At 38.7% G+C, this 23,687-nt stretch overlaps 1 protein-coding gene across 4 annotated transcripts in view; it reads right to left on the reverse strand.

The window, feature by feature from the left end:
• Positions 1–1,180: 1,180 nt before the first annotated feature.
• The window catches only part of LOC139276216 (dual specificity tyrosine-phosphorylation-regulated kinase 1A), an 86,806-nt gene continuing 64,299 nt past the window's right edge, over positions 1,181–23,687 (reverse strand). For 3 of the 4 annotated variants that reach the window (XM_070893858.1, XM_070893859.1, XM_070893861.1), the window contains 8 exons: positions 20,967–21,155; positions 17,829–17,976; positions 15,409–15,695; positions 12,430–12,576; positions 11,056–11,235; positions 8,112–8,418; positions 6,056–6,180; positions 1,181–5,111 (listed from right to left, as the gene is read on the reverse strand). In XM_070893858.1, coding sequence (XP_070749959.1) covers positions 4,500–5,111; positions 6,056–6,180; positions 8,112–8,418; positions 11,056–11,235; positions 12,430–12,576; positions 15,409–15,695; positions 17,829–17,976; positions 20,967–21,155 — 1,995 coding nt within the window. In that variant the 3' untranslated portion in view covers positions 1,181–4,499. The remainder of the gene's footprint in view (positions 5,112–6,055; positions 6,181–8,111; positions 8,419–11,055; positions 11,236–12,429; positions 12,577–15,408; positions 15,696–17,828; positions 17,977–20,966; positions 21,156–23,687) is intronic. The other variant, XM_070893860.1, reaches the window with a different exon arrangement.

Raw genomic sequence — 23,687 nt, forward strand, 5'->3', positions numbered from 1 at the left:
CCTCCATACATACCAGCAATGGCTTTGAGTTCATGGTTGTAAGTAAGCCAGCTAGCCTAGATACATTTAGTATTTTCACATAATTACTGAATGCTTGTGTTAAGACTACTGGCCAAACAACACCAAATTCGAGTTTAAATCCCAATCCACAATGAGGTTTACTTGAGCTTTGAATGGGTTATCAGCTGGAATCCAAATGGAGGCATTCTAAGATATACTCATCCTCAAGGAAAACTTCTGCAGTGGTCATAAAACTTATAAATAATAACTCATCTATACACAAGAGAACAACCCTCTTTTTTTGGCGGGCCATTGATAAAAATAGTGCAACTAATTTAATTAACAATGGAGCAACTGGCGACTTAACATTTGGTGAATAATTTGCATTTTCATTTTGTGATATATGAAAGGGGTGCAAGAAGCCCTTTGTCTCCAGTGTAATTCATATTTGTAACTTACACTAGAGTAAAATAAAAACATTGCTTTTTTTACTTGAGAAAATGTATTGTTTCAGAATTTCCTCCATCCACAGACCAAGTGGTTGACCCACTCGTGAGAATCTCCACGTTTCTTTTTTGTCAACACTGCAGATTGCTTGTTACATGTATTCATTATGATGCACCACTTTTACAAAAGGTGGACAAAGTAAATTACATTCCCACTTGTTTTCCTCTTCCTCCCCCCAAAAGTTAGATAGTTTACCATACATTATGTTATAGCGTAACAGGAAATATGAACCCAATAAGCAAGTTAAGTTTCTTAACCTCAGCTGGGCCATCTGGCAGAAATTATGTGCAGCTCACTAGCTGGAGGAAAGAAAGAAAATCAGAGTGTTCAATCCATACCACCATTAACAGCTGGCTATAAAGCACCACTCTTGAACAAGAGGGGGAAAATGGCATTTAGTCAAAGATATTAGTTGGGAGGAAAAAAAAAAGTAGAATCAAGAAAATGTAAGAATTGCAGGTCAAATTAATTGTTCATGTGCATACGGTATACTATTTCAACTTATGCAAGCATACATTGTCCCAACAACTTAATGTACCTTTACAATGTTACTGTACTATGCACATTTGGGTAGTGCTTTAATCAAATAAACTATCAAACTTGTTTTGAAAGCTCTCCAGAGTTTTTGAAACTTAGAAATAAATCACACACACAAAAGGACAGTATGAGGACCAATTGTTCAATTATTTATCATACATAAGACTGCATGACTATAATACAAAGGGCTTGTCTTTTGTCATTTAACATATTACAATATACACAGCAAGTCTTGACTAGGTCTTACAATCTCTGGACACAGGTACTTAACCTTTTTCCATGCTGTTTATGTTTACAATGCACAGTCAGAAGTCCTGTAACCAAACTGTGTAGTCAAGCAAACAAAACTGGACTGTAAATTGAGGCAAGACAGGAGAGAAAGGGAGAGACGCGAGCAAGAGCGCATGCCAAGATGAGAGTGCCTAGAGCAAGGCAGTGCCAAGACACGAATGAGACACACGCAGACACAAGACAAGAGACACACGCGAGGAAAAAAAGTGTGCATATTAAGTGACTGGTTGTAATACAGATGTTAACGGTTATAAATCAGATACAAATCTGACTAGTTTTGATTTAGAAACTGATCTCACATAGTAGCTATTTGTATTTGGCATTTATTAGATTGACAGCTGATGATACTGCATTAAACACTCCTCCCAACTTAGGTATAGAGTGAGTCAGTATTGATCATTGCTATTTAACATCCAAAATTCTAACTTTAAGATCCAATACACTGCACCATGACACAGTTCGCTGCGCTTCTCTGACCTTGGTGTTCAAAATTAGCGAGGTTTTGATCTCTGGGCTTGTGCCAATTGAGACCCAAGCATCTTAACAGGCCAGCAGCAAGTATTAACCATCAACACTCCCTCAAAAAATTGAATTCAGCCCTCAACAGGGCTATTATCCAATGTCCTATCACTCTGGAATCCACTTCCCAACATTCAAGGACAGATCTACGACCACAGCAGTGAGTGAATAAGAGTTGTACTACATCACTTAGATGCTTATTCCATGCTTCTGTTTTATAATATTTGGAATAAAACGCTGCACCATTATAGTTGATTTCAGTGAAATCATACCTTATATAGTTGTCCAGCCTGTAGAAAAACATCTACAGTCAGTGACCAATTGACACTGAAGTCAAAGCCACCAAATATTTGATTGGATCACTGGGCACAGGCCAGCTATTATTGTGTGGCAATAGGTGAAAATGAATTCAAATTACATAGGCCACCAACACCTCTGTAGACTGAAAGTGGACTGCTTTTCCCCTCCCTGGTATTGATCCAGTTGCATCAGAAAGTATGGCCATTGATCCATTTATTAATTACAAAGATCTATTTCAGATTACAGACCAACAGGAAAATTATTAGTTTACAAGGACCAGTTGCAAAGGCCAATAACCAATCTGTCAGTAAATTATGGTGGCAGGTCTTATAATCACTGCTTATATACATTAAAACGAACCCCAAGTTAGGTTAGCCTTTTTAATGACATCTTGTCTTCAAGTTTTATTAAGAGGTTGCAGCTATCATACAGTTGCAGTGGTCATACTGCAATTTCTGCCCACAGATTTATGTGCCCTTTTAAATTAAAAAAAAATGGCTTATTTTGGCTCAGGTGAGTTTGTACCATCTAAACGTTTTTACAGATGAGTCTCTTATTTAGCATGCGCAATACACAGAATGGTCCATTAAAATATATGGGTATTAGCACAAAACCAGATTGATTGTTCAGCACCAACTCCATTGTGAATGGTTGGTCCTCCCCACCTACTTATGTGAACAAGACCTCATCTAATGAACTGGTCTGTATCAATGAATACTCGAGGTCCCCTGACCTGCCAAACAAACATCTAATAACTGGACTTGCATAAAATGAGAAACTATTCCTCAGGTTTTAAAGGAATCCCTTTTGGGGTGAAAAAGACAGTAAAATGAGACTACAACATATTTAGGCTATGAAAGTACTGCATAAAGCTATCAGTTCCAGTTTTGTTAAGCAATAGGTATAGCCATAATTATAATTAACATTTAAAAAGAAAAAATGATCTAAATATACCTTGTCAAAAGTGCAGAACTGCTACATTATTGGTTACAGACATCTATGTGCTATAAAAACAGCTTTGGTACAATAAATTATCAAAAAAAGGAAAATAAATTCTTGTAAAATTCACAGCATAATCGTGAGGCGAGAGCAGTCACATAAAATTCTGCATTTTAAAAATGTTCACAATGAACAGGAGTTGTCTTTGCGCAGAAGTAGTTGTGGGGAAATCACGTGCTGAAGGAAAAGCAAGAAACAAAATTTAGGGTGGGACGGGAGGGGGAGAGAAGAGAGTCCAAGAAAGGACAGTTACAGCTATTCCAGCAAATTGAGATTGCTACTTATGTGACCTATAACAGAGGATATAACCTTTATGACACACATGACCTCTTCAATCCCTGCAACTGGTGGTGGGGGGGGGGGGGGGGGATAGGTGTGAGAAAAGGTGAGATAGGGTCCATTTTTTTTTTCTCCAACAAAGGCCTCATTAATTACCCATGCTTGCTTTTTTAAAAATTAAGGACTATCTGAAAGTTCAATGACCTCTGCACAATGGCATGTTAAATGATAAGCCCAGCCTCTCAAAACGATTTTTCTGTCAATGTCCAAAATCGAAAGGCGAAGGATATCCGACTGCCACTCAGAAAAATGTAAGCAACAGGTTAAGAATGACCAGATGATTGCCACTCACTGCATCTTAATGACCGGACCAAAATGAATGTTCAATCGCTACTCAGAGCCTTTGAATGATTCAACCGATGAGGGCCAAAAAAAAATCTCCACTCAAAGTTTCTGTACGATTAGAACAAGGATGTTTTACTAACCACCACTCAACATGCCAGATGTGCTTTTAAAATTCCATTTACAGTGTCCTCTCAGTTCATATACTGCTCTGATGGCAGCAAGCTCCACTTTATCAAGCCCTCCTCTGCTGCAGCACATCACAGGACCGTGTTAGGATGTTCCAGTATGTGGGGACTTTTTTTTTTAAGTTGACACAAAATAGGTCAGGAAAGACTGAAGAGTGTTGAATCTGCAGTTCCATTTCTTTTTTTTCCAGGTGGCTTTTAAACTAATGCTGCTACTTCACCCATGCCAAGTTGTGCTAACACAGGTGGCGGGGATGCTGTGTAAGAAAATTGTAGCTTAAGGTGAGGCTACACCTCAGGGTGACCCATAACATGAAGTGTAAGGTGATTTCTGGGCATGAATCCAGTCTTAAGCACTTTCACTCCACAGTCCATTAGCAAATTCCTTTTCAATTTAAAAATATAATCAGCTCTGCGCTCTTGACCTGTCCATCCTGTTTCCTTTGTTCCAAAGCAGCACTGTTCTCAATGCACTTTTTTTGTTAAAACCCCCACCTTGAAGACACACAAACAAAAACAAACCCCATCTCAGTGTAGTCACGAGCTTGCGACGGGACTCTGCTGAACACAAACACCTACCATCGGAGATTCCTCCCTATCCATTCCTTGCCGCGTTGACAAATGCCCTTCTGTCATGTAATGGGCAGGACCTGTCGTTGCTGAGAATTGGTACACTTGTGGGCCAGACACTCCCGTCTCTTGGCGGGGATTGGTGTATGTACCCAAATTAACGTCCACAGTGCCATTCTGAGCAAAGTCCAAAGTATTGGCAACAACAGGCCGGTTGTGATAAGCTTGAGAGCCAGAAACAGATGAAGAGGAGGTGGACGAAGAGGAGTTTGAGGAAGACAAGGACGTCATGGAGTGGTGGCTATGTCCCACTTCCATCGAGTCCTGGGCAGCGGAGCCATTTGTTGGGGAGTTATAAGCTCGTGGCCTGTTCCGGGTGCTCATGGCCTGTCCATGGTGATGGTGGTGATGATGGTGGAGGTGGTGATGGGAGCTGTTAGAGTGGTGGTGGTGTAATGCACTCTGCTGTTGGGGAACAATGTGGAACGTTGTCTCTTGAACTGGATGAGTTTCAACCGTGACCTGTGTAGTGGCATCACCAGGTGTCCATCCCAATGCCACAGGGTACTGCTGTCGAACCTACATTTTAAGAATGCACAGCAAAAAAGTTAATTATTTCACATCATATCAAAACTTACAAACCAACTTTGAAACAAAACATAGATTTTATTTTAAAACCTTAAGTTGATTAACTATCGTTAAGTAATATCAGTCGAACCATAATAACTAGTGCATACGTCAAGCATAAACAAGTTTTAAATAAATTGGCGTTTCATCCCTAAGCTAATGCTTCAGTTAACACCCAGGTGATACAAGTATAATACATACCTGTAATACTGTAAATCACAAAATGGATTTGACAATATCATTTTTTTTAAAACAAAGTATTTATCAGACACAAAAATACACACAACATGGACAGGTTGCTGTTAATAGCAAAATAAAAAGGTATTTCATGTAGTGATGGATCACAGAATGGCTGAGGAGAACTTAGGATAATAAATGTAGTTGTACATAAATTGTGAGTGAATGGGCAAAATAATATTTTATTATCCGGAGTAACAAAAAATGCCGTTGAAATGTTTAAGGACAAAATAAACAAAACTCTGAATCACATCCGTTTACACACTAGAAATGAAATGAGATATTGCAGACAATTTCCCCCCCGCCCAAGGTGTTCCCTTCCACGGCACCCCCTTCCCTCACTTTAAGATTGCTTGCCTCCACAAATCCTTCTTCAGCTAAGAAGGTGTGGCTGCTAGTTTTTCAATGGCCACTTTTGCTAATGCCAGTCAATGGGAGGCACGTTTACAATGAAATAATGCAGATGTCAGTTCTATTTCTCACCCAAGATACGGCACATTGCTTGCCTGGAGAATTCCCATCAAGCAACCAGACAGAACTGACTAAACCAATCACACGTGCAGTTGACAGAATTAAGTGCCAGACATCGCTGGACTCAAACCTGCAACCACAGGGATGTGAAGGGAGCACTGGAGACTTTTTTCAAACACAGAGCTCACCTGTGGGCTGTGTGTCTCGCAGTCCATGGCCTGGACAGCTCCGCTGTAATGCCCACCACTATGCCGATGCTGATGCGTTGGGTCTGACCTTGCCCTTCCACTATTACTTGTCCCAGAAGAGCCACCTGTTAAAGATGAGCATTAGTATATGCTTCATAAAAATTAGAACACACAAACAACGTATTACTTGTGTGGTGTGGGATAGGAGTTGGAGGGCTGGGTGGGAGAGGTGGAAAGAGAGAGAGAGAAAAGAGGGAAATCATGTGCATATTGGTATCATGTCAAATCAACTGAAATTGCGTTCATACCCTTTAAATGTACAGCAACATTATACAAAACACTGCAAGCTTTCCATTAAAATACGGTTAATATATTAGCTTTGGTTTTGCATCCATAAGTGAAAAGTACTGGACAAAATACTCCACAGTAAGCAAAAGCATTTACTGTTTTAGCATGTCACGTGTTCACAGATTAAACACTGGACAATGCACAATTTGCAATGAGTTACAAAGCAGTAACACAAAAAAGAACTGACGTGACATCATTAACCACAAGAATGATGCTCAATTTGTCAATTCTTATCTCTACATCAAGATGTGTCACTGCTTTGGAATAGACTCAAGTGTGTGCATATGCAGGTTTAAAAAAAATATAAACAAACAAACTTAAAGAAGAATGCAAGTCGATGTGGAAGTTCAGCTGTTCCAAATATCCCCCCATTTTATATGCAAAACATGTGTCCCAGTGGCCAAGCAAGATTGGAGACCAGGTCTATATGGTTCCCCACAGGTAAGAAAATTGATGTTTAGAAAACAAAAGTCGAAACTAAAATGTTGTGTGTGTTTTTGATCCAGTGCAAAGAAAAGGGACACCAAACAAACCAGCACTCCTCTTCTCAGATTTGCATTCTCTTTGAGGATTTTTGCCTCCTTCCATCTGGGTGTGGTATGGCAGACAGTGACAAACAGGGATTAAAGAAGAAATATTGGAACTTCAAATTTAATAATGATACTGGGGGATATTGTAGCTTGAACATACTGGAACAGAAATACATTAAGATATGCTTATATACAATTCCTGTTAGAAGCTCGGGCTCTGCCAGTGCTCAGTATTGACATATACATCTCAGCAACTTCAAACAGTGTGACGGTCACTTTAATAATTAGCAAATCATGTAACTAAGCACATTTTTCTTTCATACCTCTCATGGATTTGTTTATGCCCTTTGGAAAAAGAACATTTTCTGATAACACTGATTTCACGATATTGCCTTGTATACATTTCACTTTCATATATATTAAAAAAAAGGCAATCCTGATATTTGGGAATGCTATTAATCTCATTTGTGTGACTATTTACCCACCTCTGTTGAAATGAGGCATCACATTTACCATGACCTGGGAGTGGGGAAATTGCAATAATTATATGTATGCATTTATCTTAGTGACATCCTTAACAATTATTCGGCTGGAATCTGTAGCTTAATCTTGGATTTCTTCTCTCTCCAGGTTGCATGCATTTGTTCTCATCGTCCTTTATAAAATGTGAAAAAAAACTTTACAATCTCCATTTCTTGGATTAGAAGACTATCCTTTCATTTTTGGGAACAGGGTACAATGCTACACAAATTTTAAAGTTTCTGCTCTCGTTGTCAAGTTTAACGGTTCAAAAGCACAAAATGAGTTTGGATAACTGCTCAGAATTTGACATAAACTGATTCTCAATCAAAAGATGGTTCTAGGAATTGCACCCAAACTTAATCTCAAAAGAGCATGTTGCACCCTGTCCAGATATAAAAACATTCGCACAATTATCATAGGCGTGCTCTTCTGAACTGAGCAACATACACTTTGCATCTGACCTCTTCCACATCCAAGGCAGATAATGGATCCCAAGAGACACAAAATATTCCATTCTCCAGCATTATTGGTCCTCATCTTAAGGACAACAAAAATTCACCCTATAACGATTATTCGTTCAAGCAATTTTTTTTTAAAGTCTGTGAAGGAACCATTGAAGTAGTTTACAATCTATAATATCTTTTGTAGATGTGTACCTGAGCTCGAGGATGTGCTCGAAGAGGTGCCTGTAGATTGTGACTGTTCCATGGCAGGACTTGTTGACACACTATTACTTGTGTTTGTCCCTTCATCTGCTGTCTTTTTGAAAAAGCTGTGTTGCAGTGCATAATAGGGGGCTATCCGGGTCTTGGGGTCATAGTCCAGCATCCTCAGAATCAGGTCCTTAAACTTCAGATAATCCGCTACGGCGTGGCCCGACTCTCCAGCTCGGCGCCCACCAGGACCACCAGTTTCTACTCCAAGGATATTGTGAAGTTTTCGGGATCCGGGTGGTTTATATTCCTATAATAAAAATGTACTGATCGTGATAAGATTCTACTTCACTAATTGAAACGATGCTCTGGGACAAAAAATGTATCATACACACCTGTACAATCAATGGAAGTTGAATATTAAGGGCTTCAGCAAGACATCAGCACCTCAGTCAGAATTAAACTTAATAATGGTGCTCCAACATGCTGCACCACCAAGTGATATGGCATGGATTTATACCTGCAATTATGCATGTGGCAAGTTCCAGATTTGTGCCATGCAGCTCGCAGGGAGACGACAAGCAAAGGACATACTTCCCAAAACAGAGGAAGGAAACTTAGAATCTGCTCATCACACTGGACCACTCTTGTACCTTCAACAGCTGATTGTAGAGCAGTATTCACAGGCTAAGATCTTAGCCACGTGTACGGACAGAAAAAATGAGAACCAAGGTATAAAATTTTGAAGTCAATTTCAAAAATCCCATCAATTAAGGAAATGTAATAAATTTCAACTTTCTGATGTTTGTTTTTGTGCGTTTCTACAAATTTATCAGTTTTCTATCTATATATAAATAAAAGCATTTTGAAAAAAAACTCAAGTGAGTTAAAACAATTTAATGGGGAACCGAGCTCTGGGAGGGAAACAGTAAAAGTATTTCACTTCTCCCTGTGTAGAGGAAAATTAAAAAGCTAGGAAATAGCTTTTTGGATGAACTCAGCTGCACTAAAACATCAGTTTTTGCATTGCTGTTGCCTCTGAAGCAGCAGCTAAGCCAAAATAAATACTATGAAAGCCACTCATGGTTCAACTACATAAGTGAGCAGAGTAGTTTTTGCTGGTTTGCAGTCAATGAAGTGAAATCTCCAGTCGGCTGCCAGCAAGGGAATAACTAGATTGTTCCCAATCGGCAGATGGGATCTTTAATGATCACCTCGCCCCCTCCCCATAGAAAACAAACACTACATAGAGGGACAAAACTTCTTCCAGTCATGTTCTTCTTGAAGTATTTACATAAAAAGTATTCACAAACAGTCTTAGCATTCATACTTCTGAAAAGTAAATGTAAAAGTACAGCTGAACTAGAATTAATGATAGTGTGAAGTTCCCTGCTGCAGCCATAGCCACATTCAGGTGTCACAATTTTACACATAAGCCAAGATCACTGGCATTAAGTTAAGCTGATCTGCCGCTGACCGCAGTTTTGGTCTCCTTATGAGGAAGGATATGGCAGTGCAACAAAGATTCACTAGATTAATTCCTGGGATAAGAGGGCTGTCCTGCGAAGAGTGATTGAGTAGATTGGGCCTACACTTGCTGGAATTTAAAAGAATTAGAGGTGATCTAATTGAAACATATATGACTTTGAGAGGGATTGACAGGGCAGATGCTGAGAGGTTGTTTCCCGTGGCTGGAGAGTCTACAACTGGGGGGGGGAGCATAGTCTCAGGATAAAGGGACGGCCCATTTAAAGTTGAGATGAGGAGGAATTTCTTCACTCAGAGGGTTGTGAATCTTTGGCATTCTCTACCCCAAATGACTGTAGATGCGGAGTCAGAGCACATTCAAGGCCAAGATAGATTTTTGGAGCCTAGGGCAATCAAGCGATATGGAGATCGGGTGGGAAAGTGGAGTTGAGGTCGAAGATCAGCCATGATCTTACTGAATGATGGAGCAGGCTTGAGAGGCTGTATGGCTTACTCCTGCTTCTAATTCTGACATGTTCCCAGGGTCAGCCTCATTTCTATATTTTCAACAGGTTGCTAGTAATACCCGTGCCAGTGTTCGAGAGCTCGCCATGGGTAAGGAGGAAGGACAACACAAAATTGCCCCTGCTGCTGGAGTTAAACATCTCCAGCAGTGACAAAGACCAGTACCATTTTTCAAACTAGATTTCCAATTTCAGATCTCATACCATCAGTTGCGCATGCACTCACTATAAACACTATTACCATTTACATTTGTTGCATGCATTACCTCCTCTACCAACACCAGACACCTCCTGTATGCCAGCATTACTAACATTAGCGTTGCTAAGGCGACAGTGGCAAAAAAAGTGACATACAACATCACGCCGCTATTATCGCCTAATTTAAATACTTGGGTGGGCACTTACACAGAAAGGCATCTCACATTGGGCAATAAAATGGGCAGGCACCCAGTGGTAAGTCTGTCACATTGCCATCGCTGAAGTAGAGAGGAAAATCTTCCTTACAATTCTCAATAGGTCTCTAAATTTTATTGAAGTGTGCATTTTAGTCTGCTGCCAGGATTATAATCTTTAGCATATGGTTTAACATCCAAGTTAATAAAATTTGTGGTTATGTCTGAAGCTAAGAATTAATAGCTGTCAAAATATTATATAAAATATCTTTGTTGCTAACTAATCAGGTCCACTATCCATCTGCAATGGATACAAAATCATGTTCACTTTACTATGACAAATTTATAAATATACAAGTTTAAACACGAGCATTAACCAAACTTTCTAGACCTTATGTTAACCAATTCTGGGAGTGTCATTAAAGGTGGTCATGAAGTTAACAATTCAGATCACTGCACCCTTCAATTTAAAGGATGCAGGCTACATGTAGAAACATTCTAAACGACAGTAACCACACCCACCACATATAATTAATTATATTTCAAATAAGTTCAAATCCTTACTGTGTTTCCAATTTTTTTTATGTTACTCTTGATATTCACCCTCTTGCCATCTTTGGTCTTCTTCACTGTCCACGAGGCATCAGGCAACTTCTCAAAGAATTTCCGTGCTTTGGGAGCCTGATCCAAAATGTGAGATGGGGGGACTCCCAGAACTTCTACAATTTTATTCATCTGGTCCACCTAAGGAGAGATGTAGAGAATAGAAATGGTAATGTCAAGAAACAAATCAGGTCACAGTTGAGCAAGCTACAGAGATCCTCTCATAATAAAAAGTCATAGCTTACATTTAGTGGATTTAGTTAAGGCAATGTGTCTTCGCTTGACAGGGAAAAAATAAGCTCAATTATGAACTTCAGTAGAAAGTGCATAATAGTCTGAGCACACACCAGTGTCAATGCTAAATTAATCTTTGGAGCCTTGTCTTCATTTCTAAATATTAAGCTGAAGTGGAATTGCACACAGTTAACGCTTAGCATAACTAATGCTCTGCATAGTTTTATTCAGTCAACATTTTGCCAAACAAAATTAAATACAGGTTAATGTCCCAAAAGTGAGCACATTTTTACAAACTTCTAACCAAATATATAACATTCTCACAATTTTAGTTGCACATGAATACGTGGGCAAGCCTTTCAACTTAAACTGGTTACGTGTTGAGTGAAAAAAACTGAAATTCTACAAAAACTAAGCAAAAAAAGATCTATTTTGCATACTAGCAACAACATCCAAGTACACCGAAACACAAAGCCCAATTTCAACACCCGTGCAATGTCCAACTTTGCAGAGTTGTCCCATTTACTATCAGTCTCATTACAGAATAAAAATGTCCATTTCTTGTCAGCTCACAAATCAATACAAATATAACATTTTAAGTTTTATTTGCACAAAATTGTGTATTTTAATTTTCTGCCCTTTCAGTCACAGTTATCGGACTCATTTATAATGGAAAGTCAAGTTAAAATTTTTCAAAACACATTCAACAGCTAAACAGCAAATACCCAACATTTCTGCTTAAGTGCAAGGTTCTAGCCTTCAACGAGTACCTTTGAAATATGCTGAAGTGAAAAGTACTTGTAAGTGGATCTTTTATTTTAGTAATTATTTTATCACTTCTGCTCATTAAATCTGAACAGTCATGCAAGTTTATGATATACTGCAAGGTCACTGCACAGTTGATTAGCAGCAAGGAAGCAATAGCACTTTGTACATCTATCAAAGAATGACACTTTCAAGAAAAATCCACTGTATTTTACAGATTTAAAGATAGTGCATCTGGATTTTCTCAACCTTTCACACCACAGAACATGCCTTTCCAGTAGTATGACTAACTGTTTCGGTTCCGTGCTACAATTTTGTTTTAAACCATGTTCCTACCTCATTAGCTCCACTGAAGAGTGGCTCTCCGGTGTGCATCTCCACCAGAATACAACCTAATGACCACATGTCAATAGCTAGGTCATAGGGCATTCCCAGCAGCACCTCCGGTGAACGATAAAAACGGCTCTGAATATATTGGTATATCTACAATATAAAGATACAATGGTTAATACTGGAACTGCTGAAAGTATTATTACAATTCATTACTTGACACCTAGCACTTAAGAATACACTGTCAAAACTACATACAACTTCTTATTCAATATTTATAGTACAATCTCAAAATTGAGCATCGTTTAAATCAAGTTCCCTCTTTTAAAATGGATCATAGGAACAAATTTTCACATCTACTCGAGGTAAATTCATAATTTGCAGTGTCTATTTTTTGTCACTGATCTGTGTCACTTTATAATCATAACTTCAAAACTCAGTAAAAGTCCATTTTTAATCCAGTAAACTTCAACCTAGTACATAAGGTTCGTAGAAGCATTTAAGCTGACAGCATTTCAACCTTTTTCTACACACAAAATTGTCCTCAGACTTTGTATTTACACTGAGGTAATCATAACGACCTCAAAAATCTAATATTTGTGAACAATATTTAAGACAATGCTATAGCACCAGGGTGACTAGGAAAAAGTATTTTATTCTCTAACTTGCAGATTTTAATAATGGGAATTCTCTCACTGAATAAAATACAAATATATTCTAAATATCTTTAGAATTGTTTTTCTTGATTAAAAAGATAAAAAATTAGCACAAAAATCAAAGTTTACATTTCTAGCAAAAGATATAATTTAAAATAGTCCAGAATCAAGACCAACCACACTGTAGCTGCTGTCATCTGATTACGCCAATGCCCCCAACTATCCTAAACTTTCAGCTCCCTCATCTGCACTCCAAGCTAACCATGCTCTCGCCTCTCCATTATTTGCAGTTTTTCCCCATCTTCCACTGAGCTTACTTGGCTCATCCACAAAGCCTGCTCAGTCGATTCCCCATACCCAATGACAGGCTTCCACCTTCTTCAAAACCACGGTCATCGCTTCTCTCGAAACCAATCTTAAACCCTTCCAATCACTGGTTTATCTCAAACATTCCCTTCTGCTCCGGTTGTATATGTTGTGGCTTGCAATTGTGCTCACACCTCTTCCTCCACTCTGGATTCAAATCCTTCCAATTTGGCTTGTCTCACCCACAGTATTAAGATTGCACTGGCTAAAATCACAAACAACATCTTGTGTGACTGGAACCCTCATTCCCTATCTTTTTGGATCCTCCTTGATCTCTGGCCACATTCAATAGTTTCCCCCTCCACCCTCCTCTAATGTCGATCCTCTCCAGTCTACCTCCAGAGCGCTGCCCTCCCCTGGTCCTGCTTTTAACTGAACTCGGACGTTATTGAGGTCAATAGTTTCTCCTCCTCTGATTACACAGGTAACTCTGCTGTACACCACTAGTCCATCCTTGGCCCCCTACTCTTAGTTCTCTACATAATTTCCCCGTGGCAGTATTATCTGGAAGCAAAGTCAGCTTCCACATTTATGATTTTTTGTCAATACTCCTGTGAAGCACCCAGGACGTTTTATTACATTAAAGGTGCTATTTAAATACAAGTTGTTGTGTTTGACTTCTAATTCTACTTATCTCCCTCCTCCACTGACCCAAAGATTGTTGCCACACAAATTGCCTGATATCAAAACCTGAATGAGCCACAAATTCCCCTAACTAAAAAGGCAGCAAAATTGAAGCCATGTTCTTTGGGCCAGAGGAGCTGAGATACTGACATGAGCCATCAACCACCCCCAGCTGCCATCGCAAACTGAGTTAGGAAGTACAGTACACCATGGCATCCTGCTCTACCTCAACTTTCTCACCTACATCTCCAGTGCAACCAAAACCATTTTCACCTGTGCCCCATCTCTCCTGTTCTATTAAAGCCATTAGAACCCCAAGGTTCAACTTCTATGTCCTTTTTCCACAAGTTTTAACTCATCCAAAACACTAGAGCTAGCATACTGACCCAAACTAAGCGCCACATTACCATATCTATCCTCTCCAGGTTCATGGACTCCCTTTCAGCATATTAACTTAATAATTTTCACCTTCATTTTCAAAACTATTCTCCCTTTCTTAGTGATTCCACCTGCCTTACATACTTGTGTACACTCTTCAATCCTCCAACACCAGACTTCCCCTCGCCTCCTCTGCTCCATCAATGGCAATTACTATTTTCTTGCCCGCCAAAATACTTCCTTCTAACTTTTTAAAAACTTCCTCAAAACTGCACTTTTACTGTGCCCTTGGTTTCCAATCGTAATCTCGCTATCACTCTGCTTGGTGACCACCATAGCCCTTTCCTCCAACTCCTATTGTAAAGTGGCTTGAGACTTGATGCATAATGGGCACCATATAAATGCAAGTTTTTGACTGAGAATTGTAAAAACAATAACATTACTAGAATCACTTGTGTATCTAGCAGTGATGTTGAAGAAACCGTTCTTGTGTAAAGTGACATCTGGATGGGAGGCAAATAATTCAAACTCCTCCCCTTGTATGGTTTGTTTACAAAAACCATATGCTTATACACAAGCTAAAAGGCAGAAAAATTGATGCCATGTTCTTTGGGCAAGAGGGAGATTGAAGTATTATTTTACACAACCTATGTAAGAACACAAAAGGAGTGGCACGCAACTCTTCGCAGATATGCAACTACTTTCAAAAAACATATTCTTTCTTGCTGTATTTTCCAAGCATGCGTTTTTTTAAAATAAAATAGCAGTTTCACCTATAAAAAGACCAATTCGCGATTAGGTCAAAATAAATAAATCAGTTTCTTCTGGGTACCATGGCATCAATATTTACTTTTCAAAATCCAGCAATGGCCCATTTCATTAAAACGCAAGTGTGCCCCAAATTCAAACTAATCTCAGGAGCAGCAAAGTCATACAAAAGCTATAAAGTAGTAATACACACCCTCTGACCAAGTTGACAGGAGCTACCAAAGTCAACGATTTTGATAGCACTCCGTTTGGGATTACACAACAAGATGTTTTCAGGTTTTAGGTCGCAATGGATAATGCTGAGCTCTGGTGTAGCAAGGAAGAGCAGAGCAGTGCACATCTGCTGCGCAAATTTCCGTGTAAGATTCAAGGAAACGCCACGGAAATTGGTGTTGCGCAGCAGGTCATACAGGTTGTAGGACAGCATCTCAAAGACAAGGCAGAGGTGGTTTCGAAACATAAAGTGTCGCTTCAGATGAACTGTAGAGGAGGGAATAAAATGTATATTTAAGCATTTTGCTCATGCAACTATTACAAAACAAAATAACGATGTATCCAATCATTGCCAGTCAGTAGCTACTACACGCATGCTGCATACACTTGTACAATTTGGACAAGATATGGCTTATTAAAGTTAACAAGTGCACTATTTCTCCTGATGAAAGGTCGTCGACCTGAAATGTCAATTGTTTCTCTGTCCTCAGATACTGCCTGACCAGAGGACTTCCAGCACTTTCTTTTTATTTTACTATTTCTCCATGTTTCCACGGTAGACATTTCCACATTCAGATTAATACACTGAGTTATTGTGTTGATCAAATACTTTAAATGTGATAATAGTGATGGAATTTTTTTCCTCCAATTTGCTCCTATATTCAGAAACATCCAGACAGCATGTTAATTATGAAGTTCAAAAACAATGCAAGTTAGAAAAGGAACCATCACAAAATATTCCGATAAATGTGCACAACTCAGATAGCTTCGAAAAGCATTTAAAACAATTACAAATGGATTGGACTGTTAATGACATTTCACTAAAACTGAAAAGAAACACGTCACAAAACAAAAACCTGACTCGTGCTGTGAACCTGAACAATTGTTTGCTGAAGTTCACTGAAACCTAACGTCTGCCAGCCTTCAAAAGTACATAATACGGCTAGAGATCAGCTTTGACAAACTGCTTCAAAAACTGAGTTCTACAATACATATGGAAATGTTTCCCCACACATTCATCTCATAAAAATCAGGTGTTCTTTGCAATATACTGCATTACAATGTATTTTACTTTCATAGCAGCATGGAGATATGATTTTTTAAGCAAAGGTTGTCCAGCATGCCTCTTTTCAACGGGATACCATAGTTTAATGAGACACGGTCACCTATTAAATTTGGTAGAAAACTAAAAGTTCTGGCACATTTATTTATGAAAGCATAGATTTAATAAAGACTTTTATCTAACAGGCAGCCAGAGCTGCATGTCAAAAAGGTATTTAAGTATCAATTCAGTTTTAGTCCTACACTGTTGGACTATGAGACTGAAGTAAACAATATTGTCATAAAACTACTCAAATGCTTTATTATACTGCCATAAAGTTCAAAAAATTGAACACTTCTGCTTGTTCCATTATTTCTTTAATTCTCTTTTTTACTTATCTTGATTACTTTAACTTCACTTTCATCTTATTCAATCTAATCAAATCTACCAAATTCAGCAAAAAGGGGCAAATTTCCTTCTTCCATCTGGCTCCGACCATGCATCCAAAAAGTTGTTTTTGATTGGCAGAAAAAAAATCTTTGAAGCTGTTTCCAGGCAGTCAAATGCAGAAAGTGAAAAGATTGACGTGACTACGTAAAGAATGGCTGCTCTGGATTAACTGCATCTTCAGTCACTTCCAAAGTCCAACCATATCGATATTTAAATAACTCATTCATAGGATTAAAAGGAAGTATGATGGATAGTTTCTAGAATACCAGCTTTGCAAAAGTAACCCAGAATCTAAAAGGATTGTTGTTTTAGAGGAACATCTGTTAAATGGAGCAATTTGTTCAAAAATGTCTTTAGAATGGATTTGATATCTGACTATGTGAAGTTGGAATGAAGAGATCTGCCGCACAACCTTCCAGAAAACTACATTACTTTCTTTTGGAAAACCCTACCAGCTACTTGCTGGAAATCACAACTTGAACCATTTTAATGTGCATTAAATGAATCAGTTTTTACTGTTCTCAATTCTTTGTACATACAAAATTTCTTTATATTAACTGGAAAGTAAATATCTTTTAAGGTGAGCCAAGTAAAAGCCACTAATTTTAAAATTGACTACGTAAAATTATTAAATGGAATGGATACAAGTAAAAATATGTCATTATGTAGTGCGAGATTATTAGTACAAGAAACTAAGTTGAGTGAAGTCATTACAAAATTTAATTCAATAGTAATTTTCAAATGACCTTAGCATTTATAATTGGTATTGGAATTAACTACAAACGCTGTATTGAGTAACACATCAAGCAGAGGGACCTAAATGTTAGAATTGCATTTATCCATACTGTATACAATATGCATAACAGACTAACTGCCTGTAAATTTAAAGCTAAATAGTTTGTCATTACCTATATAGTACTTCATCTCAGTGTCATGTTTGTTCATCAGCTCAAGCAGCCGAACCTCAATCTGTGCCTGATTTAGGAATGCCTTCTTGTTCTTTATGATCTTGATTGCTACCCACTCCTGTTCCACACGGTCATATGCTTTGACAACCTACAAGTAAAGCAAGAGTGAAGGGTTAACAAACTGCCTGGAGAAATTTGTTTGCAGAAAATGTTATACTTCACAATAATGATCTGACTGAACACAAGACAATTCCAAATGAAACAAAACTCAATCTGGTATCAATACTTTTTTCCTGACAAGACTCATTCGATTTTATATTGTACATGCAAGGCTGAATAATGATAGCTTGTGGATTATTTCTGAAACATGCTTTTTGCCACAAGCCTCTTTGTGACTAGAAAAAAGAATAATCATCTTGTTTTTTCAAATGGAACAGGTAAGCAAATATTAATTCTGGAGATTTGTGGATATCAACCAAATACCTATCTCGAGAATATATAAACGAGTATTATTGACTTGTCACTTCAAACACATCTGTTCGAGTAAGAGCTAGCAGTCCCACAGAAGTTATTATAGCACTGAAAAGTAGTGGAAAAAGGAGCTCCTCTTAGTTCAACAAAATACATAATCAAAAGCTTCTGATGGGCACAAAGCAGACACCTTTGTTCAATAGAGATGAAGCTTCTGAACTTATAACTCAAATCATGAAATTACTTTTAAATAGGCAATATAGCCGTTTGAAATGGTTTCTAATATCTCAGTCTCACATTCTGAAGTGAAACAGAGAATAGAGCAGATAATGAATATGCAAAATCCACATAACTTTCACCTGTCAAAACATTGCGCTTCAGAGGACTTTGGACCAAGTATAAAAAAGGTTTCATTTTCGAAATGCTACTGTGGGAAGTTGAGGCTAAACCTGGAGGAGGATTGCTAGTGATATGATTTGTAATGTATCACCAGACAGTGTACACTGGGTAAAGAGGGAAACTGCAGCCATCAGGTAAGGAGCTTGAAAAATGCATTGGATCAAATGACCCAACAGATCTGGGCATCCTACGTAGTTATTGTAGTAAGTCCCCACTGAAAACTGGAAGTTAGCAGTTTCAATGTATGTTCTGCAGTAATATAATCTCTAGTGAAGAGAATCGGGTTTAAATTATAGAATTTTACATCACAGCAGGCAGCCATTCAGCCAGTCATGCCTGTGCTGACTCTCTGAAAGATTTGTCCAATTTAGTCCCACACCACAGCTTTTTCCCCCATAATGCTGCAAATTAGTCCTCTTCAAGTGAATATCCAATTGCCTTTTAAAAGTTTCTATGAAATCTGATTCCACCACCCTTTCTAATACAGGTGCAGCGCCGAGAATTCGGAACCCTCGGGACTGAGGCCGTTAACAGATTCCGGGCTTTCAAACTTTCGATCGTCTTTCTGACGTGATGAATCCAGAAACACGAGCCCAGGTTTGGGTATTTCCAGATTTCGGAATGTTAGAAAGGGTGGTGCTCGGGCGGGCCCCCGCCACGGAGGTGGTGCTCAGGCGGGAGCGGACAAGGAAGTGGAGCCGAGTCCATGATCAGATCAGCCATGATCTTATTAACTGGTGGAGCAGGCTCGGGCGACGTTCCGCTAACGTACACCCCCATTTTCTTCTGTGGTTCATGCCCCATATCTAAGGCAGCATCTGCCAAGTGTTTCAAAATCTAGGCAGTTAAAAGCACAGAAGAGTAACTAAATCTACATCATACAAAAGCAAAATACTGCAGATGCTGGAATCTGAAATAAAAACAGAAAATGCTGGAAATCTCAGCGGGTCAGGCAGCATCTAACCTCCCTCCACGACACCCTGGTCCATTCCACAGTCACTCCCAGCACCCCCTCCCCTTGGCACCTTCCCATGTAAGCACAGGAGATGCAACAGCTGCCCTTTTAGCTCCTCCTTTCCCACTGTCCAGGGTCCCAAATACTACTTCCAGGTCACTCCACTCCACTCCACTCCGATATCTCCATCCTCAGACTCCTGCACTGCTCCAATGAAGCTCATCTTTCGTTTAGGCACTTTACAGCCTTCTGGACTCAACATCGAGTTCAACAATTTCAGACCATAACCTCTGTCCACATTTTGCTCTGATGTAATTTTTTTCTCTCCGTTTCCCATGGCAGCTGATAATTATCCTGCCATTCACACCCTAAAGTAATCTTTTTCTAACTTTTGCTATTACCATCTCAAATTAGCCCATCATCCCTTTTGTCTCTCAAATCTCTCCCATCTTCTATCCTATTACAGACCTTCCCTTTTGTTCTTTCCTCCCTCCCCCTTTCAGTGCGCCGTAAGAATTTGTTCGTTTCGAACATTCGCCAGTTCTGCCGAAGGGTCATCGACCCGAAACGTTAACTCGGTTTCTCTCCACAGATGCTGCCTGACCTGCTGAGATTTCCAGCATTTTCGGTTTTTAAATCTACACCATGAGCAGCTGGAACTGGCTCAGACGTTAAATGTCGACAGAGAATGCTATGACGGCAATTTACATTTACAATACTATGAGGGGAATGGAGGATCATCAAAGTTTTAAACTGGAATCATTTAGAGACTGAAAGGACCACAAACCATTGACATGAGGGGATCCTGTTAGGATCACAGAAGATGAAAATGTTTTCCTGGTTTTTAGTTACTTATTTATCTTGGGTATTTCTATCCAGAGAAGGATTGTAGCAGCCTGATGCAATAAAATAGTTCTTCAATGTAGGAATAGTTAGAAAGTTTGGAATCGGAGAAAGCAGCTGGTTAACATTTCAACAAATATTTATATTTTTAAGGCACGGATGTCACATGAGCGACAAGAAGCACACCGTTATCAGAACAGAACAGAACCTAATCACCAGTTCAGCTTAAATAAGAGGCTGAGGGTTGAAAAGGAAAAGGATTCTCTTGTTCATTGTCATGTCAAAGATCAGCACAAAATATTACAACTAGCAGGAACAGGATGATTACCGAGGAGAAAAAGAGCCAAGCTATGTCTAGTGGATACAATTTGTAACCTAATCAATTGAACAGGCACAGGTTGAATTTATTTTCTCACCATGGAAAACTCAATCTAAAGGGCAATTAGTTCACCAATAAAATCAATGTTCACCTGTCCAAAGGACCCTTTCCCAATTAAGGAGTCAATTTCATAACGGTCCATCCACTTCTCCCCATTTTTCACAATGTAGTCATAGTTGTCATCATCATAGCCATCATTATAGACTTTTCTTTCCTTCTTATGACTTGAATCATCCCCTTGACCTTGTTGGTGCCGCCTTTTCTTTTTTGCATAGTACACCTGAAATACATAAAATAAAATCACTTTATAAAATAGCCTTTATACTGTTTATATTCGAGCTCGAAGCATACATTTGTTGAAGAGGAAGAGCCAACAATGACTAGGTTTGTTAAAAGGCTAGGTGCTTTGTTTATTCCCATACCATGTTGGGTAGTTTGCTTTCACATCTGATACACAGGCAATTTTTTTTTGAAGAAAGTGTATGGCAACATAATTTATTTGCGTCTAACCACTGGAGGAAACAATGAATGGTGGGAGTGAGTTCAAGAAAATATTGGGTTCAAGGGGTTCAAATTAAATTATAAACTAAGAGAAATCTCAGTTGGTGATGCTATCTGAACCTTTTGATATGATTTATGAAATATTTGCTACAATTTTCAAATTAAATTGTAGCAAGAGCAGGGATTTTTCAAATGTAAATCTTGACTGGCATTTCTGTTTAGTCTTTTGTCCTTTTAGCTCCAGACCCTTTAGGAAGCATGAATATACAACTCTGAAGGCATTACATATTGATGGAAAATTTAAGCTGGTTTCTGTTAACTGCTTTCTGAAGGGTTTTCTATTGTCTCCTAGTGTTTGTGCACGTGTAGATAAATATACAGACACTGTCTGAATAAATATACAGACATGGTCTGAAGTACAGGTGCCAGTTGCAAAAGAAGATGCACTCTGCCTATATGCTGATAAACCCACGTCAAGACAAAATTAGTTGGACTCCTTCGACAATGTATGCAAGCTTGCCACTATGAGAAGGAGACAAGACGCAAGGCTGCCCCATCAGTAAATATCCCATTGTCTCAAAATCAACAGGCCAATATGAACAGTATTTCCATGGTACATTTTTAATAACCCCAACTCTCATCTGTCACGATCAATATCATGCAGTAGTTAAGTAGTTCCAACATAAAAGTACATTTTACCTCCGTGTAATCTAAAAATTACATTCTCAACCTCTTTGTTTACATTAGACCACAATACTTTCATGAAACTTTGTACCGCCATTGTAACATTGAGGTTGCTTCTATTCACTGGTGCAGTCAACTTAATCATTTTTTATTAAAACAAATTTTAAATGTATGTTATTTTTCCACAGAACCAGAGATGAACTACTACTCCTGTGCACTTAGAAATGACCAAAGCCACATTAAAAACCGTATGTAGCTCATAGCAGTAAAGATCAAGTAAAACAATAAAGCCATAATGGTTTTCTTCTGAAGGAGGAATAGCATTTTTTGTTTATTCTTATGCTTCCGAGAATGCTAACACTGGTTTGTGACTAGTTGACAGGAAACTATATAGAAATTGAATTTGATTTTAATTATAATCTCTCCATAACCAACCATACCCAAGGAAGGATATACTTGCCTTATAGAGGGTGTAACATTAAGTTCACTAGATTGATTCCTGGGATGAGGGGGTTATCCCATGAGGAGAGACAGAGTAGAATGTGCCTAGACTCTCTGGAGTTTAGAAGAATGAGACATGCAAGATTCTGAGGGGGCTTGACAGGGTAGATGCTGAGAGGTTGTTTCCTCTGTCTGGAGAGTCTAGAACTAGGGGCAACAGTCTCAGGTTAAGAGGTTGGCCATTTAGAACTCAGATGAGGAGACATTTCTTCACTCAGAGGGTTGTGAATCTTTGGAATTCTCTAACCCAGAGAGCTGTGGATGCTCAGTTGTTGAGTATATCCAAGGCCAAGATAAATAGATTTTTGGACTAAGGAAATCAAGGGAAATGGGGATCGGGCAGGAAAGTGGAGTTGAGGTTGAAGATCAGCCATGATCTTATTGAATGAAGGAGCAGGCTCAAGAGCCATATGGCCGACTCCTGCTCCCATTTCTAATATTCTTAAACTGCAGTCCTGACACACAACCTGCTCTGCCATAACTTAGTCTGTATTTATTTAGAGATAAAACTTATTTATAGATTCTTTATAGCTTTAAGGTTATTTAACTGTTTAGCCAACACCAAAACACAAACACTAATCACTAATTAAAAAATGCCAAATGATCTGGTTTATTTCAGAGTAGAAAGCAACAGCTCTGCTCTAGAATATCTGAAACTCCCATTGGAATAATCCAACCACCAGAGAAACAATTCAGTCAAATTGTGGACTAGGACATCCTCCCATCACAATGCTTGACATATCCCCATCCCACCTTCAAAATCCCCTGGCTGGACAGTTCTTAAAATTTCAAAAGGCTGGTGAGAAGCAGGATTATTTCCAGCACCTGTTTCCAATATCTGAACTGCTCCAGGAAAACTTACTACACCCAGCAGTTCAGAGGTAAATACTGTCAGTGTAGCAGACCCACCAGCTGGATTTGCAGATGAGTAGGAGATGAACAACCTAGGTGGTGTAATACTGCACTGCTAATTTAAAATAACTAATCAATTGTCTAAAATAGACACACTTGAGAAAATAAACCAGTAAACACCTTCCAATGTGATTAGAAATTCTCTGAAAATTGTTATTTTAGGATGAATTTAAAATCACAAATAAAATTACCTCAGACAAGTAACTAAACATTT

Source organism: Pristiophorus japonicus, chromosome 11, assembly GCF_044704955.1.
Source record: "Pristiophorus japonicus isolate sPriJap1 chromosome 11, sPriJap1.hap1, whole genome shotgun sequence".
NCBI classification, from domain to species: domain Eukaryota; kingdom Metazoa; phylum Chordata; class Chondrichthyes; family Pristiophoridae; genus Pristiophorus; species Pristiophorus japonicus.